This window comes from Mobula birostris, chromosome 10 (assembly GCF_030028105.1).
Source record: "Mobula birostris isolate sMobBir1 chromosome 10, sMobBir1.hap1, whole genome shotgun sequence".
Classification (NCBI taxonomy): domain Eukaryota; kingdom Metazoa; phylum Chordata; class Chondrichthyes; order Myliobatiformes; family Myliobatidae; genus Mobula; species Mobula birostris.
In genome coordinates this window covers 136,549,831-136,569,950 of record NC_092379.1, presented here as the reverse complement: position 1 = coordinate 136,569,950, position 20,120 = coordinate 136,549,831, and the positions used below count along the sequence as shown (strand labels likewise).

General features: G+C 44.1%; 1 protein-coding gene across 1 annotated transcript in view; it reads right to left on the bottom strand.

The window, feature by feature from the left end:
* The window catches only part of commd5 (COMM domain containing 5), a 60,517-nt gene that overhangs the window by 29,422 nt on the left and 10,975 nt on the right, over positions 1 to 20,120 (bottom strand). Inside the window, exons 2-6 of the mRNA XM_072271324.1 lie at positions 19,934 to 20,043; positions 16,497 to 16,657; positions 14,144 to 14,172; positions 5,655 to 5,705; positions 3,281 to 3,376 (exon numbers count right to left, since the gene is read on the bottom strand). Of these exons, the coding sequence (XP_072127425.1) occupies positions 3,281 to 3,376; positions 5,655 to 5,705; positions 14,144 to 14,172; positions 16,497 to 16,657; positions 19,934 to 20,042 (446 nt within the window). The 5' untranslated portion in view covers position 20,043. The remainder of the gene's footprint in view (positions 1 to 3,280; positions 3,377 to 5,654; positions 5,706 to 14,143; positions 14,173 to 16,496; positions 16,658 to 19,933; positions 20,044 to 20,120) is intronic.

Below are 20,120 nucleotides of genomic sequence, written 5' to 3'. Positions count from 1 at the left end.
TTATAAATTCAGTAATGACACGAGTGGGTTTAAGTTACAAATAAAGCACTGGATAATTACCAGCGCTAAACATAATTTTTTAATGAAGTTTTATTATTTGATCTTTAAGTTCTTCTGCACTTTATAAACACAGAAAATAATCTGTGTTTCAGAAATTTCCAGCAACGGAAATCAACGTACCAATTATTTCAGTGAATTTTCGTTTAAAAACAGCCATTTCTATAACTGTGCGGTGGACAGCATTCTGATTGGTTGCACAGAGCCCGGTAGGGAGGCTCCAATGCACAGGTTCACAGGAAGACACAAATGGTGCCTCAGGAAGGTGGCTTTCATCACTCAAGTCACTCACCATCTTGGACATGCCTTCTTCTTGCTTATATCATCAGGGAGGAGGCACAGGAGGAGCCTGAAGACACATACTCCAGATTCAGAAAAAGCTTTTTCCCTTTCGCCGTCAGATTTCTGAACAGCCCATGAACTCATGAACACTATCTCACTATTTTTTTTTGCACTATTTAGTTTGTAATTTATGGTAACTTTATGCCTTTGCAAGTGTTCTGCTGCCGTAAAACAACAAATTCCACGTCATAGGACAGTGATAATAAATCTTGTTTTGGTTTTTATTCTAAGCAAGTTCATTGGGACTTATTAACCGATCACGGCAGAGGTAAGTTATGCAGATCAACTTTAATGCACAATGCACAACCTCGATGGCAACAAAAGCAAGAGACTACATTTCTGATGTGGAAAATTTACAATACTACTGTGGAACATTTGAAAGTGTGTTAGGGTATCAATAACATCGATAGGCTAGTGTTGACAGTCAGTCTAAAACCACCAAATTCCCAAGGGTGCCAATTATCTGAGTATTACTGTATTTTTATTAGATAATTTTAAAGATGCAACAATAATTACACCATTGCTTGCTTGTTATGAGCAACTTTACTGTTGAATATGCCATTTCACATTGGAGAGAAGAAGGCTGAGAGGCAACTTCACAGAGAAGTACAAGATGATTATACTGTACACCTTAACTGGTTGTTTGTCAGTATTTCCTTATGTATAGCTTTCTCATCCTCCAAGAGGACCACAACCTTGTTGTGGTTTGGAGGCTTGCATGCCTAATGACCCGGAGAACTATGTTGGCTGGAGTCAGGGTTTTATGCTTTGGCTCTTGGCAAGGTCACCCATGCCAAACAGGTCAAAGGGTAGAGGCCAGACTAAGAGTGGTCCACCGGTCCTCTAGGTTTCGGGGTTCAGCTCAGGACTAACAACCCTGACTGATTAAAAAATACTGTTATGGAAACAGCAATGAAGAATCCTTCTATATCTGAATACGACAGTATTCCTGAGTCTCCACCCGGGACTTGCATGACTGACAGTAGAGAAAACCAAAAGGAAGCTATTGACATGAATAAGAAAGCCCTGAATACCACCAAAGATTAAGGGCCTTCATGGCTGTCCTAAACACCAGCGGTGTAACAGGCAGTCGAATAGAATAGTTTTTCATAAGTTCTATCGTATTTATTTATTTTCCAGTAAATGCCTTCAAGAAAATGAATCTCCATACTTTGATAATATATTTTACTTTGACTTTGATAAGAGGCATTAATAGAGAGAGATACAGTCAGCACCTTTTCCCAGGGCAGCAATTACTAATACAAGAGGACAGACTTTACAAGAGATTGGAGTAAAGTGTAGGAGGGATGGCAGAGGTAGGGTTTTATTTTCATTCACAGAGCGTGGTTGTGTATGGAATGCACAGCCGGGTCTGATGGTAGAGGCTAATATATTAGGGGAATTTATGAGGCACTTAGAAGACAGATGTATGAAAGTAAAGTGGAGGGTTACAGTACGTGGGAGGGAAGCATTAAGATTGATTGTGGAGTACCTCATAAGGTCGGCACAACATTGTGGGCCGAAGGGTCTGTACTGTGCTGTATTGTTTTATATTCTATGTTCATATTGATATGCCAGCCAGGATACTGCAGAATGTTGACACGTACCTTGGTCTTATTGGTCAGACCACATTTGGACTATTATGAGTAGTTCTGCGCCCCATTTCTAAGAAATGATGTGCTAGCGTTGGAGAGGGCCCAGAGGAAGTTCACGAGAATGATCTGGTAATTAAAGCATTAAAGGAATAAAGCATAAGAAGCATTTGATAGCTCTGGGTCTGTACGCACTGGAGTTTAGAAGAATGGGGGGGGATCTCAAAGTTCAAAGTTCAATGTAAATTTATTACTAAAGTACATATGAAACCCTGTGATTCATCTTCTTGCAGTAATACTCAATAAATCCATAATAGAATTAATAACAATAATAGAATCAATGAAAGACTGCACCATCTGGGTGCTAAATCAGTGTGCAAAAGACAACAAACTGTGCAAATACAAAAAGAAAGAAAAAAAGAAGCAATAAATATCGAGAACATGAGATGAAGAGTCCTCAAAACTGAGTCCATAGGTTGTGGGAACACTTCAGTGATGGGCAAGTGAAGTTATCCCCTTTGCTTCAAGAGCCTGATGGATGAGGGGTGATAACTGTTCCCGAACCTGGTGGTGTGAGTGCTGAGGCTTCTGTACCTCCTTCCTGATGACAGCAGCGAGAAGACAGCATGACGTGGGTGGTGGGGATTCCTGATGATGGATGCTGTATTCTTGCGACAGCGCTCCATGTAGATGTGCTCAATGGTAAGAAGTGCTTTACCTGTGATGGACTGGACCACATCCACTACTATTTGTCAGACTTTCTGTTCAAGGGAATCGGTGTTTCCATACCAGACTGTGATGTAGCCAGTCAATATACACTCCGTCACACATCTATAGAAGTGATAGGTTTCTCATTGAAACCTATCAAATATTGAAAGGCCTAGATAGAGTGGACATGGAGATGAGGTTTCCAATAGTGAGGGAGTCCAGGACCAGGGGGCATGGCATCAGAATACAAGATTGCTCCTTTAGAAAAGGGATAACGAGAAATCCCTTTAATGATAGGGTGGTGAATGTCTGGAATTCATTGCCACAGACAGCTGTGGAGACCAGGACATTGGTATATTTAACGAGGAGATTGATAGGCTCTTGATTACCAAGGGCATCAAAGGTTACAGCGAGAAGGCAGGTGGATGGGATTGAGAGGGATAATAAATCAGGCACGATGGAATGGCAGAGATAACTTGATGGGCCAAATGCTCTAATTCTGCTCCTGTGTTTTATGATCTTACCAAAGGATAACATTGGGTATGATGCATATTGAATGGAGACCCAAGTATCAACTTTACCTGGAAGAAATGGCCACATCAACTCGCCATCTGAAATCCTGAACACCTGGCAAACGATTGCCCTGTTGCACAGCTGCAGTCTCCAACACCGCACGTCTTAAAGCAGAATATACAATTGTAGTGGAAATATTAACACATTATTAACTGGAGACGTTCAAAATGCTGATAAAATACAATCATACAGACACATCACTGATTAAAGAGAGAAAATACACCCTCAAAATACATCTTCATGACTCCACCTGGGGCCAGAAAGCAGAAAGTCACAACAGGTCTTAAATTCACTCTGGAGCAAGGGGCCCCAACCTTTTTTTATGCCCATGGGCCAATATTACTAAGCAAGGGGTCTGAGAGCCCCATGTTAAGAACCCCTGCCCCAGAGATTTAAGTATAAAAGCTGGACCGTGGGTATTGGGAAAAACACAAAAACAGATTACCTGTGTTCATCTCCCTTCCACATCAACATTAGTCCTAATTCCACATATCAGACCCATTTGCATTTTCACCTTTACATCCACTCACCCTGAAGTCTTGACATGTGAAGAACTTCACCATGTGACTAGCTAACAGGTAGCTGGCTCACTATCTCCTTCCAAAATGCAATTCCACATTATCAGTAAGAGGTTACCTAGGCCAGGAACCCCATCCTTTAAAATATTATTTATTAAATTAATCCTCCCTTCCTTATGCATTTCCAAGTAAAGGACACTGTGAAATGTACAAAAAGGAAACCATACACACATACAAAGTGCATCAAGCCCTTTTGCAATCTAAAACAAGCACGAGGTGGCAGTGTGTGCTGTGAGTGACAGAGATTACCCATTATCCAGCATCCCAAGTGTACGGGAATTACTTGATCTGTGACATTTGCACAGGTCTGACCCAGAGATAAAAGCAATATTTCCATTACTAATGATACTGTACAAAGTATTTGATCATTGTACTGAAACTTCTGTATAGAATTTTCAAAATGCTAGTTGGTTCAAGAACTGAATGACCACAGACCCTGAAACATATAAGCAGAATTAGGCCAATTGCCCATTGAGACTGGTCCGCCATTCAATCACGGCTGATTTATTTTCTTTCCTAACCCAGTTCTCTTCCCTTCTCCCTATAATCTTTGATGGCCTTACATATCAAGAACCCATCAACCTCCACTTTAAATCCACACTATGAATTGGTCTCTCTTTCACATCTACAGAATCTCATGTTTACTACTCCAGCTATGGAATCCCCTATCATTACTCAATCCTCTTCTCCCACCTCCTCTTCTGAGCCACAGCGCCAGACACTCAGTTACTGCAGCTGCCCCTCCACCCCCCGGTAGGTTATCACCCTCCACAGTATCCAAAGTGGTATATTTATTATCGAGGCAAACGGCCACAGAGGTACTGTGAACTGGCTGCCCATTTCCTTTCTCTCTCCTGATCTCCCTGTAGCTCCTATCTATCACCTCACCTCCCACACGAGCTTAAGGTCATCGAGCTGCATCTCCAGTTCCTTAGCACGTTCCCTGAGGAGCCGCAGCTCGGTGCACCTGGTGCAGATGTGGTTATCCGGGAGGCTGGAGGTCTCCCAGAATTCCCACATCTCACACAAAAAATACAATGCAGCCCTTGGAGCCGTTTTCACTGCATTATCAGACAGAATAAAGAAGAAATGACCAGATCTACACATATATACCATATATACAGTACTGTACAAAAGTCTTAGTCACATTTAAAAAGCAAAGGTGCCTAAGACCTTTGCACAGTGCCCTATTTGTCAAAGCGGAGCACTGCGGGAAGGGTGTGGGACACGTGGCCAGGGTGGTGGATTTGGGGCGGGGGAGGGAGCTGGCATAGGTGCTGACTCACCCAGCCCTGCGACACCAGGCAAGGTCACTTAATTCTAAACAGTTGGTTTGTTGATCATTACAGAATGTCTCTCTGGTGCTTCCCACTCCCTCTTCTCTCCCTTCCACTTTTCCCAACCATGATTCCCCTCTCCCTGTCCCCTACCCACTCTCAGTCCAGAATAGAGACCCATATCAGCATCAGGTTTATCATTATTCACATACGTCAGGAATTTTTTTGGGGGCAGCAGTACCGTGAAATACATAAAATTACTGCAGTGCTGTGCAAAAATCTTAGGCACCTTAGATATATACATGTGCCTAAGACTTTGATGTGTGTGTGTGTGTGTGTGTGTGTGTGTGTGTGTGTGTGAGAGAGAGAGAGATTATATGCATATATAATTTTTCATTATAATTTATAGAGTATTTTATGTCTTGGACTGCACTGTAGCTGCAAAACACCAAATTTCATGACAATAATAAACCTGATTCTGATTACATTACTCACACACTTTGAACATGAAGAAGTAATAAACTCACCTGTTCCCAAATACAACACTTGCAAAGTCAGAAATAAGCTCCTCTGGAATCCTGAAACAAATCAATATTAGAAGATCATTAAAAGTTGATCAGAACAACATATGCAAAGCATGGGTATTATAAGTCCAGTGTGGAGGGGAAGGGATTTGTACCTCCATATGCAGGTGGATGCTAAAACAAGTCTGCAATACAACTTAAGACTCATGAGCAGCACGCTGGAAATTGTCCTGTCCAAGACCGGAAGAAGCTGCAGAAGATCGTGAACACAGCCCAGCACATCACACAAACCAATCTTCCGTCCTTGGACTCACTTTACAAAGCACGCTATCAGAGCAGTGCTGCCAGGATAATCAAGGACACGACCCACCCAGCCAACACATTTTTTGTCCCTCTTCCCTCCGGGAGAAGGCTCGGGAGCTTGAAGACTTGTACAGCCAGATTTAGGAACAGCTTCTTTCCAGTTGTGATAAGACTGCTGAACGGATCCTGACCCGGATCTGGGCCGTACCCTCCAAGTATCTGGACCTGCCTCTCAGTTTTTTTTTTGCACTACCTTACTTTCTCTTTTCTATTTTCTATTTATGATTTATAATTTAAATTTTTAATATTTACTATCGATTGGTACTCCAGGGAACGCAAAGCGCAGAATCAAATATCGCTGTGATGATTGTATGTCCTAATATCAATTGTTTGGCGACAATAAAGTATAAAGTAAAGTAAAGTAAAGTAAATTCAAAATAAAAACAGAAAATTCTCGAAGCCTTGCAGATCAATCTAGTACACTGCATTCAGTTTTCACAATGTGGTCGCCTCTATATTGGAAGAACTCAATGCAAATTTGGGATTGCTTAAGGTCACTTCCAGTGCATGAGTGTAAGGGAGAACAAAATAATTGATGATTGCTTTGTGGGCTCTTGTGTTTACTCACCAGAGGCAGACTACCTGCTGACCACCACTTTATTTTCCAGCCCCCTCATGCCCTGTCCTGTGTGTCTGTGCCTCCCTCCCGTATTATTGTAATGAAGACCAGTATAATGAGGAGCAGCACTCTGGGCATGTGCAGTCGTCTGGACTCAGTATTGATTCTGTCCCTCTATCCGTCACTTTCTATTACAGGCTATCTATTACCCCCATTACTCCACTGCACTTTCAGCCACTTTTTAAAATGTTATTTATGTTGCAAATGCATGCTGCTATTTATGCACAAATTTATTCCATATCTGTACCTCCAAGTTTATTTTTTAAATAATTCTTTGTACTTTTTAATTGATGAATGCTGTCTTTAGTTGCACGTCGTGCCCTGACTAACACATCACAGCAAATTCCCCATCCAGGTAAATGGGTATGGCAAAGAAAGCTGATCGTTGATTCTTGATGCAGCAGCCAGTTTATGCACAGTGAGTTCTTTAGCCAAGCACAAAACTCTCATAGTCTGGAGGTTAGAAAATGTTATCCCATTATTTTAAAAGGGCAGCAAAAACAAGCCTGGAAACTACAGACCAGGGAGGCTGTCCCGCTGTTATAGGTATGTTACTGGAGGGGATTCTGAGGAACACATGGCCAAGTGGTTAAGGCATTGGACTAGTGACCTAAAGGTCGTGAGTTCGAACCCCAGCCGAGGCAACATGTTGTGTCCTTGAGCAAGGCACTTAATCACACAGTGCTCTGCGACGACACTGCTGCCAAGCTGTATGGGTCCTAATGCCCTTCCCTTGGACAACACTGGTGTCGTGGAGAGACGAGACTTGCAGCATGGGCAACTGCTGGTCTTCCATACAACCTTGCCCCTGCGCCCTGGAGAGTGAAGATTTTCCAGGCGCAGATCCATGGTCTAAGGAACAGGATATACCATTTTTAATAATGCTGTTTACATTATAACACATTATGACGGAGCGAGGCTCAGGAGGGTCACCAGAGAGCAGGCTGAAGAGGCAGAAAAGGGCAGCTTTTGGCTGTGGCTGAGGAGGAAGGAGAGAAATTGGGGGACTGACTAATCCCACTGAAAGCTGCAGGGGTGTCAGGGAAACGTCCCTGGGTCTGTTCAGCCACCAAGAGATATACCAGGACCAAGGGAACAAAACGTCAATGAGCGATGGTCCCTGGCTGATGACCCTCCAGCTGACCTGAGGGCACTGATGGAGGTGGGACAGGCAGCAATGCCAAGCAGGAAGCAACCTCCTGTAAACCTCATTAACAGCTAGCAAGTACTTGTGTACCTTTTATTCCATATCTGTACTTTAACCTCTAACTTTATGTTTTTATATAATTCTTTATAATTGTTGAATGTTTTTTGCTGTGTCTTGCCCTGACCAACGCACCACAGTAAATTCTTAATGCATAAAATTATTGTATATGGTGAATAAAAGTGATTCTTGACCATAAGTTCTTGAATTCTAAAATTCCTCGAAATACATTGGAATGGACCAGGCCACCCATCTGTAATAGTGGTTCAGGTTTTCGTTTCCTCTCCCTTTGCAATGTCTCGGCATGTTTGTCCTGCATTTTTCAACTTTTACTCGCATTCTCACCTTCTAACTGGAATTGGTATATTATTGTTACATGTACCGAGTCAGAGTGAAAAGCTTGTCTCGCATACTCTTCACACAGATCAATTCACTACACACTCTGTTGAGATAATACAAAGTAAAGCAATAACAGAATGCAGAATAAGGTGTTACAGTTCGAGAGGAAGTGCAACGCAGGTAGACAATAAGATGCAAGATCGAAATGAGCTAGCCAGCCGGTGGTGTAGCAGCATCAGTGCAGGACATCCAGGTGAGTTGTTCCAGGTTCAACTCTGGCCAGCTCCATCCATGCTGGGCTGAGCGTCAAGCTAGTAACTCAGCTCATAAACAACAGACAAAATACTAAATAAATGGCAACCTGATGGATGGACATTAATTTCTCTAACTTCTCATAATTTCTCCCTCTTCCCCTTCTCTTTTCCATTCCCCATTCAACTTCCCTCTCATCCTTTCTCTTCTCCTCCCCTGCCCTTCAACTCCCACTGGTTCCCCTCGTCATTCCCTTTTTTCCCATGGTCCACTCTCCTCTCCTACCAGATTCTTCCTTCTTCAGCTCTTTGCCTCTTCCACCTATCATATCTCAGTTTCTCACATCATCCTCCCTCCCCTACCCACCCATATTCTCTCTCACCTGGCTCCATCTGTCACCTTCCATTCACACCCCCCACCCCCACCACCTTCTTATTCTGGCTTCTTCCCCCTTCCTTTCCAGTCCTGATGAAGGTCTTGGCTCGAAACAGCGACTGTTCATTCCTCTCCCCAGATGATGCCTGACCTGTTGAATTCCTCCAGTGTGTTGCTCAAGATTTACAGCGTTGGCAGAATTTCTTGCATTTGTGACCTGGAATGGATCAGCTATGATCACCTTGAACGAAGGGCCAAGTGACCTGCTCCTGCTCCCATTTTCAACTATCTTTGTACTTTCCCCTCCCTCACCCCACTTTCTTATTCCAGCTTCCACCCCTCCTTTCCAGTCCTAATGAAGGGTCTCAGCTGAAACATCTACTATTTATTCCTCTCCACAGATGCTGCCTGACCTGCTGAGTTCCTCTAGCACTCTGCTGACGTTGCTCAAGACTGGCAAAGGTCAAAGGTGATGAAGGGTCTTTGACCTGAAGCGCTTACTGGTTTCTCTTTCCACAGATGCTGCCTCACTGCATGAGTCTTTCCAACATTTCTGATTTCGTTCAGATTCCAGTATCTGCAGTTTTATTTGTTTTCCAAGTTTAGATGCAGAATTGGTTTCAAGGGAGTCGGAAAGGGAAGGCCTGTGATCAACGCACAGAATATTTCGGCACGGATGAGATGACTCGAAGGGCCTGTTTCTGTGCTGTAGTTTTCTATGACTCCATGAGTAACTAAAACCATAGATCTACATGGAGTCTCCTTGTACAATTATACCTTATTTGTATTAATATTTAATGAGTTTTTTCAAAATAAAGACCAACACTCTGAATCCACTACACTGACCAACTGCTGTTGATATCAATTCGTGAACTTGGCCTCACAATCCCACGCAATGAGCTCCTGATTGCAAATAAACCAGATGAATTTTCAACAACCTATCAAGTACTCTCCCTAGAGAGAGGGGAAATGTGAAAAGCTGTTATACTGCCCTTTCTGCAGAAATACTCCAGCTGCTAATTTATTTTTAAAGGCTTATTTTTCTCCACACAAAAAAAAACCAAGTTTTTGAACTGACTTAGGACATAGTGTTTCCAAATTTACAGGATAACATCATGGCATGAAGCAACTGTTTCTACTGAGAAACACACACCAAATGCTGGAGGAACTCAGTAGGCCAAGCAGCATTTACGGAGAGGAATAAAGAGTCAAAGTTTCAGGCCAAGACCTTTCATCTGGCCTCAACATTTTGTGTGTGTCACTCTGTCTTTCCAGCATCTGCAGAATCACTTGTATTTATGTTTCTATGAGAGGAAGGTCAGTAATTAGGCCTCCCAGGTTAAAGACTCAAAGGAATAATGAGGAGACTATTTCTTTGTAAACATATCAAGTTGTTATGATCTGCAAAGGAGGGTGGAATCAGATTCACCAACAGTTTCAAAAAGTGTTTGTATAAACTCTTTGAAGAGAAAGACATGCAGGACTAAGGGGGAAAGATCGGTGGCCTGTATTAGGACCTGACTTCAGATGTATCTGAAGAGGCTCAAAAAGTTAACTGCTACTGGTTCAAGAAAATAGTTTTGCTGTGATACACGTCAGCTTCCGAGGTTTAGATACTCAAACTCCCGGACAATGGATAGCTGGTGCAGCCCCTTTAAAGACTGAGGGCAGTCCTGCTAATTGGCAATCGTGTATTGGGTACCAAGGATTGAGCATTTAACTGAGGTTCGGTGCTCAATCGTAAATCTACTCGTGATTTCATCCAGCATTTGCTTTGTGCTCAGATTATCGATCCAGTTTGAAACCGTGTCTTGATCCTTAGCTCGGATACTCCAGCATCAGGGTCCAAGCCATCCTCGTCAAGGACTCCTGTCACAGTACAATTGAGCCAACATAGACCAGCGGAGTATCAGAGCCTTTCGTCACCTGTGGCCAACCACAGCGAAAAGATTTCAAGACAGAGCAGGGAGATACACGACCTTCAGGTCCCATGTGTCAACTATTGCAGGAGCAAAGCCCAAGTCGCTCAGGTGAGGCTGTCAGTCGCTCTGCAGAGCCAGTCCATCTTCTGACCCTGGAGAAACTTGACGGTGACCCAGGTTCTTGCCACGGCTTTCTCATCCAGTGCTTATTAGTGTGTGAACTCCAGCCACTCCAATTCCCTTCAGGTGACCTTCATTATCTCTCCTCTGACTGGAAAAGCCCTGGTTTGGGTCACCAGGCATTGGGAATGCAGGTTGGAGAATTGCTTGGATTTGGAGGAATCTATGGCCACCATGAGGAAGGTGTTCCATCACTCCACCGGAGTCAGCCAAGTCTCAACAGGGTGGAGGTCAGCAGCTGACTACATAATTGAATTTCAGACATTGGCCTGAGAGAGTGGCTGGAACAAGGAGACCTTGACGATGCTATACCGCCACGGATTCCGAGAGGAACTGAAGGATGCCCTTGCCTTGAGAGAACCAGTCAAGGTCTTAGAGGCGCTGATCGACCAAGCCATTCATCTAGATAATCGTTCGGTGGAGCATAAAAGGAACTACACCAAGAGATCGAACAGGGTTAGCCTGAGCCCAAACTCAATGCATTGTAGTTCCACCCCCCGATCTCAGACCGTGATCAGCCCTTCTCCTGCTCAGGATCCTGTCAAGCCCATGCAAATTGGCTGCAAAAAAATCTCTGTTGATGAAAGGGTCCGGTGTCAGAGTTGAGGTTGTTGCCTCTACTGTGGGGAAGCAGGTCACCTGCGGGGTGAATGTCCGAAGCTGGAGGTGTTGGGAGAACTGTTCGGATGGTCTGGTGTCGGGAGGCCTGTGACGGTAGCGGCAACCACCCCAAACCTCACAGATTTTGGTGTCACACTGAGGACGGAGATCTCCTAGGGTATGAACTGACGAGAGGTGAATACTTCTTTGGGCTCTGGAGCAGGTGAAAATTTGCTGGACTTGGGCTCAGCATACCTCTGGGAGAGTTGAGACAGTCCTTGCATGCAGCTGTCTTGGGCGGCCGCCCGCTAGGTTCTGGGAAGATCCAGCAACAGACTGTGATGTTGCAGATGAGGATAGGGGATCATGTGAAAGACATTAGCTTCTACATTATTGACTCGCCACTCATACCCCTGATCTTCAGGTACCCTTGGCTGTCTCGGCATAACCTGTCCATAGACTGGAGGGAGGGGAGAATCAGTACTTGGTCCAGACATTGTCAGAGGGTTTGTTTTCAGCCTGACGTTCCAAACTCCAGACTCTCCCCAGACCAGTAGCCAACGAGGGGAAAGACTTCCACTCAGAATAATCTGGAACCTTCAGGAAACCCAGTCCTACCTTCAAGGGAAGATGAGCCGACTCCAGCCAATAGGTCTGTGTGAGTCCTGACGTAGTCCAGTCAGGAGTGCACTGGAATGAGATCTCTGGTTCAGGAGCAAACCAAGGAAGTGCCCAAGCCAAAGGGCTCCAGTTGCCAGGTCCCTCCTAAGGGGAAGGCTCCAAGATGGAGATCCTTGGAACCTAGTCCCAGGAGCACAAGGACCATTTATTGCACCTCGCTGCTGATGTCTGAGGATATGGACAAGGATATGGACTGTGATTTGGCTTCTGTTTTCACGAAAGACTCCTGTGGACCTATGGGGGAGACTCAAGGTTCTGCTGAATCACTCCCGCTACTGACTAGAGTCTCAGAAATCATCCCCGGAGGAAGGTTTGGGGGTTCACGCAGCACACAAGCCAGTAGAAATCCCTTCCACTTACAAGGACCTTGAAGAGGTTTTCAGCAAGGGAAAGACCTCGACTCTTCCACTGCACCAACCCCACATCTGTGCAATAAATCTACTGACAAATACGTGTCCTCCGCGGGGTCAACTATACATGCTCAAAGGCCCAGAGGGAAGTGCTATGGAAGAGTATATTAAGGAGACTCTTGCCCTGGGATTAATTTGGGCCTCCACCTCTCCAGCTGGCATTGCCTTCTTCGCATAGAAGAAGGACGGGAGTCTGCAGCCTGGCATTGATTATAGAAGGTTGAATTGCATAACAGTCAAGAATGGTTACCCCCTTCCACTCATGAACATGGCTTTCGAGATTCTCCAAGGGGCAAGAATCTTCTCAAAGCTGGACTTGCAAAGTGCATACAACTTCGTTCACATAGGAGGTGATGGGTGGAAGACTGCATTCAACACACCAACAGGGCACTATCAGTACCTGGTCATGCACTTCAGCCTTGTGAACACGCCAGCAGCTTCCCAGGCCTTTGTAAATGATGTGCTCCGGGATGCTCTTCATTAGTACGCTTTCATCGACTTGGATGACATCCTAATTTTCTCAAAGTCCATGGAGGGACACATCCCTCACATCAGAGATATCCTAAAGAGGCTTCTGGATCATGCACTTTACATAAAGCTGGAGAAATCTGAATTTCACATAGCCACTGTTTTTTCCAACCTGAGTGTGGCTCCATCTTTACAGTTACCTACGCTCTGTCTGCCAGAGAAAGCAGGATCTCCCAGTGGCCACACATTTTAATTCCACATCCCATTCCCATTCTGATATGTCTATCCACTGCCTCCTCTACCGTAAAGATGAAGCCACACTCAGGTTGGAGGAACAACATCTTATATTCCATCTGGGTAGCCTCCAACCTGATTGCATGAACATTGACTTCTCAAACTTCTGCTAATGCCCCACCTCCCCCTCGTACCCCATCCGTTATTTATTTATATACACACGTTCTTTCTCTCTCTCTCCTTTTTCTCCCTCTGTCCCTCTCACTATACCCTTTGCCCATCCTCTGGTTCCCCCCCCCCTTTTCTTTCCCCCTGGGCCTCTTGTCCCATGATCCTCTCATATCCCTTTTGCCAATCACCTGTCCAGCTCTTGGCTCCATCCCTCCCCCTCCAGTCTTCTCTTATCATTTTGGATCTCCCCCTCCCCCTCCTACTTTCAAATCTCTTACTAGCTCTTCTTTCAGTTAGTCCTGACAAAGGGTCTCAGCCCGGAACGTTGACTGTACCTCTTCCTAGAGATGCTGCCTGGCCTGCTGCGTTCACCAGCAACTTTGATGTGTGTTGCTAGGGTTTGGAAAGATATTTTACGATTTCTTGTCTGGTAATGTACTGAAGAAAGCTAAAACATGCAACTCAGTGTCAAATGCACATGTTGGACTGCAAGAAAATGTTGAAAGTTCATAAAAAACTAACAAACAGGCAAACCATATCTCTTGCTTTCCTAGATATACAGTTCAAACTACACAGGGCTAAACTCAGAGAGAGAATGCAAAATGAGGTCAGCAAGTTTCCTTTTGTTTCACCAGCAAATGTTTTCATTAAAAAGGTAAAATATTAATAATTACCTTATTTCTCTTAAATCATCCTTAAAAACCTAAATGAAATGAAATAACATTTGATCAGGAATCATGTTCTCCAAATCAGCATTCTTCACAGGTGAGAAATTTCCAGAAGGACATAGGGACACGAGTTACACTGGGTTATAAGATGGCAGCACATTTAGTCCCAGCAGCTTCTACAGAGTCAACTAAAGGTGTTACAGTCGTTTTTAAATGTAATTTTTACGATTGCAAGACCCTGCTGGACATTAAGAACTTAAAAGTACTGCAAGTCTACCCATCAGTGAATTATTCATTGGTGGAGAAAGTAAAAGATCTGAACTTGGTGCTAATAGTGCTTCCACCTGCGCCAGAAAGGGTCGATGCATGAAGGAGATATGCAGTCTAACAGCGAGTGATCATCTTGGTCGCCGTTCTTGTGATTGCTAGATCCTGTTGAACATCATCAATGTGAAATGCTGCGAGTCTGATTTATTGCCGGATGGCGGGGAAGCTGCGTGGCCTTGATCGTAAAGGGGAGCAGACCTCAAGCATACTGTTCCCTGTTTACAGTTGCCCAGGAGGGAGGCACTGGAGTGGATATGCTGCACCAGAGGCAGTGTGGCACAGCGTCGGAACTGGGGTCAGTGCTGCCCCCCAGTGTTTGCTTGGCAGAAGAGAAGCTATATTGTGGTTGACTGCAGATTTCTACAACATTCATGGATTCAGGGTCTTGGACTATAATTTTTAGTGTGACTGTACTTCACTGATCTCTTGTATGTGCTTGCTATATTATACGTGTTTCATGTGACTGGTGCTGTGTGTGACTGCTGGTATTCTGTTTTGCACTTGGACCCCGGAATAACACCATTTCACTTGGCTGTATTCATGGCTATTCATGTATGGTTGAATGACAATTAAACCTGAATTTACAGGGAAAGCTTGGTCAGACTTTGTCTATATTCTTTGGAGCTCAACCACACTGAATAGAGGTTTACAACATCATGAATGGCATCAATAAAATGGATGGTGGCAGGGTAGGGAAGTCCAAAACTTGGTGGCATACGTTTCAGGTGATAGGGAAAAGATTTACGAGGGACCCAAGGTGCAAAGTTTTCAGAGGGTGGTGAGTATATGGAACAAACTGTCAGAGGAAGTGGTTGAGGCACATACCACAGTATTGATTAAGAAGCACTTTGAGGGGCAGCACTTAGAGGGATGTGGGTGAAACACAGGAAATTGGGACTAGGTGGGTAGGCACCATGGTTGGCATGGACTCAATGGGCCGAAGGGCCTGTATCCATGCTATGTTGTTCTGGGACTCTCCACATCTGCTTCCTGACCTGTTGAGCATTTCATGGATTTTCTGATTTTATGTATCATATAAACATTGAGACAAGTATTTGCAATCACTGGAAAACAGCAAATATCCTTATTAAACCATGGGAATCTCCGGCCCGCACACAATGGAAAGGGAAGAACTCCGGGCCTCTTCAAAGGAGGCACATGGAACCAAATCAGAAATAATGGAAGATTTAGAGAACCTCCCACATTGCCTGCCAATACAGGATATGTTCACATCACAGCCAAAGGGGAGACAAGTTATTATTGGGCCCAGGGAGTTTAGAAGGAGATTTATACTTGATTGTTGCGGAACTATACACCAATACACCGACTATTATTTAGTATTTAGTTATTTAGAGATAGAGGTTCCTAAGGTTGTCATAGCTGGGGGTGATAGTTGGTATAAGCTCCCACTATCTATAAATTGCTCCAAATGGCCTGCATCTCTAACAGCCTCTGAAAATCAAGTCCAACTCTTGGCCTTCACATGTAGCTTAGCTACTAAGTCCAGTGGAACTGTTTCTACTGACAAGAGAAGGGACAAAGGCAGACCACTGGCACCTCAAAACCAGTTGCTTTTGCAGATGGGGCTCGTCAGCCTTGGACAGTAGCCCGCCTAGGAGCCATGGTCCCTAAGGCAGTTTGATATTGTTTACAGCCTCTGTGACGACACTGGCGCCAAGCCGTATCGGCACTTGCCCTTCCCTTGGACTACATCAATGACGTGGAGAGGGGGAACTTGCTGCATGGACAACCGCCAGTTCTTCAAATCTTCCCGCCCAGGCTTGCGCCCTGGAGAGGACATAGTCCACCAGAGGTGCAAACCCATGATCCCCTGGAATCGACGGCTGCCTACTACTATAGAGATACAGGGTAGAACAGGCCCTTCCAACCACGCCATCCAGCAACCCGCCTGTTTAACTCTAGCCTAAATACAGGACAGTTTACAATAACCAATTAACCTTCGGACTGTGGGAGGAAACCGGAGCACCCGGGGGAAACCCACACAGTTACGGTGACGTTTAACTACACTCACCTCTTGCTTGAGGGAAGACGGAGGCAGCCGCACAGCTTCTTGTATCAGTGTGTACATGCCTGCCAGGATGTGACTCAGCTGCTCTTCTGAAAGACTCTCCGTCTCGGCAATGGTCCTCACAGACTCTTTGCAATCCTTTCCTTCTAGTGAATTCACGACCGCTGAGAGAAAGGATCATAGTTTTTTCAGTAGTTATCATAAATAAAGATAGTTATTTTATAACAGAGAGAGCGACTGGTGGTTGGACTTGGGCACAGAATTTGCCATATTCCATGAAGAGGTCCATGAGCCAGTACTCCTTGGTGGATCAGAGGTGGAGAGGGTCAGTAACTTCAAATTCCTCGGCGGTACTATCTCAGAGGACCTGTCTTGGACATATCATATAAATATAGTTGCAAGGGAAGCATGGCAGCACCTCTGCTTTCTCAGGAGTCTGCGTAGATTCTTCGAAAACTTTGGCAAACTTCTATAGATGTGTAATGGAAAGTGTGCATACCTGGCTGCATTACAGCCTGGCATGGGAACACCAATGCACTTGAGCAGAAAATCCTACAAAAGGTAGTGGATTCAGCCCAGTACATCATTGGTAAAACCCTACCATTGAGCACAGCTACATGAAATACTGTCGTAGAAAAGCAGCATCCATCATCAAAGTTCTTAACCACCCAGGCCATGCTCTCTTCTCACTGCTGCCATCAGGTAGGAGGTACAGGTGCCTTAGGACTTGCACCACCAGATACAAGAACAGTTGCTACCCCTCAACCATCAGGCTCTTGAACAAATGGGGACATTCTACTTCTGGTGTTCCCACAACCACTGGTCTCACCTTAAGGACTCTTTATCTTGTTACTTCATGTCATTATTTATTACTATTTATTTATATTTGCACTTGCATAGTTTGTTGTTCATTGATCCTGTATACGGTTACTGTTCTATAGATTTGCTAAGTACGCCCGCAGGAAAAAGAACCTCAGGGTTGTACATGGTGACATGTATGTACTCCGATAATAAATTTTACTTCGACTTTTGAGATGCTTTCCTTGATAAAATCAGCCACGACCGCCTGCTGTCTGGCACGATAGGGAATCTGGAGCTGGCCACATTACATGGTTGGGGAATGTCATTATTGAAAAGAAATAAAGAAAGCAGCAAAACATGTATGATATGATTAAAAATTAACTGTCACAGGTACATCAAAGCATACAGTGAAATGCATCAGTTGCATCAATAAACACAACCAACAAGCAACATACACAAAATGCTGGAAGAATTCAGCAGATCATGAAGCAAGAGGGCATGGATCGACACGTCGTAACAGAATTGGAATTGGAATTAAAACGTTTGGCCACTGGGTCACCATACTTCCTGTGCCAACGTAGCATGATCACAATTTACTAATCTTTATTAACCAGTACGTCTGTGGACTGTGGGAGGAAACTGGAGCACCCAGAGGAACCCCACACGGTCACGGGGAGAACGTACAAACTTCTGACAGACAGTGGCAGGAATGAGAGGAAGTCCAGATTTGCAGGAGTTCATGGTGGTAAAAGAACTGTAAAAGGTGCACTCCTGATCTCCCATTCTATCTCACCTTGGCTTTTCTACCTGTACTGCATGCTCTCTGTAACTGTAGCACTATATTCTGATTCTGGCCCACCATTAAACAGAACCACCCTCAGCTTACCTGTTAGTGAAAAGCTTGTCCTGTATAGCATTCATACAGATCAAACCATTACACAGATTTTTACTGGTGCAAGTGCGGGGAGGGTCGATGCTTCTGTGTGGGAGGGGGAGGGGGTCTTTGGGGTTCTGACCTTTCTGTCGTTCATTCTTTGGAGTCTTTTTCCGATACAGAGTCATAGAGAAGTACAGCGCAGAAACAGGCCCTTCAGCCCATCTACTCCATTCCAAAACCATTTAAACTGCCTAGTCGCACCACCCTGCACCGGGACCATGGCCCTCCATCCCTATACCTATCCAAACTTCTCTTAAACATTTAAATCGAGCTTGCTTGTACCACTTGTGCCAGCACGTCATTCTACACTCAATTTGGCACATGGATGTCTGCAAAGAGTAAGAATGTTCAGGTCGTATTCTGTATACGTTCTCTGATATTAAATTGAAACAGCTGAACTATTTGATTGAGGTAGAATGAGATAAAATAATAACAATGCAGATGCAATTCAGAGAAAGTTCAGGTAGACAATAAAGTGGAAGAACTTAATGTCATAGTTCTTAAGGTCAAGAGTCCATCTTATTATTATTATCCAATCAAGTACTGAAGCATGATTACAATTGGCAATAAACATGTACTGGATGGGCTGAAGGGCCTGTTTCTGTACTGTACTTTTCTATGATTCTTTGACACAATGACTCTATGTGCCTGCAACTTAGATTAACTCCTGTATTTCACTGTGAAAGTTATTTAGCTATCTCAGTAAGTGTCTGTTTTGGGAGTATCCATTTCAGAAAGTTTCATTAGATACATTTTAGGCTTAATATAAATACCAATATCAAAGCAGCTTAAAAATAATGGATCTACTTCAATGCTGACAGAATGAACAGGTGGGATATCGCAAGTTACAAGCTGAGAAAGCTAAAGAAATTTGGCCTGTCCCCTAAAACCCTCACTAATTTTTATAGATGCACGGTAGAAAGCATCCTTCTAGGGTGCATCACAACCTGGTATGGAAGTTGTCCTGTCCAAGACCGGAAGAAGCTGCAGAAGATCATGAACACAGCCCAGCACATCACACAAACCAATCTTCCGTCCATGGACTCACTTTACACCGCACGCTGTCGGAGCAGTGCTGCCAGGATAATCAAGGACACGACCCACCCAGCCAACACACTTTTCGTCCCTCTTCCCTCTGGGAGAAGGCTCAGGAGCTTGAAGACTCGTATGGCCAGATTTGGGAACAGCTTCTTTCCAATTGTGATAAGACTGCTGAACAGATCCTGACCCGGATCTGGGCCGTACCCTCCAAATATCCGGACCCGCCTCTCGGTTTCTTTTTGCACTACCTTACTTTCCATTTTCTATTTTCTATTTATGATCTATAATTTAAATTTTTAATATTTACTATCAATTTGTACTCCAGGGAGCACGAAGTGCAGAATCAAATATCGCTGTGATGATTGTACGCTCTAGTATCAATTGTTTGGCGACAATAAAGTATAAAGTTAAACAGATGAGAGGTGGGTTTTTATTTACAGAGGGTGGTGAGTATGTGGGGGCCGGTGGTAGAGGTAGATACATTAAAGGCACTTAAGAAACTCTTAGACAGGCATATGGATGAAAGAAAAATGGTAGACTATATGGGAGGTAAGGGTTAGATTGACCTTAGAGCAGATTAATGGGTTGGCACAACATAGTGGGCCGAAGGGCCTGTACTGTGCTGTAATGTTCTGTGTTCTAATGTAACATTGACACTTACTTTTAAGTATCTTTCTGAAGATTTCCCTGTCTAAATCCTTTAGCTGTTTCACCATCAGCTCCACTTCCAGTGGCGTCCGGGCTCCAAGGAAACGACTCCTGTGCGACATGCTGGAAAAAGCAAAACAAAAGCACACTAAATAAGATCACTGTATAGTAATCTATTTTATTTATTCATTTTTAAAAAC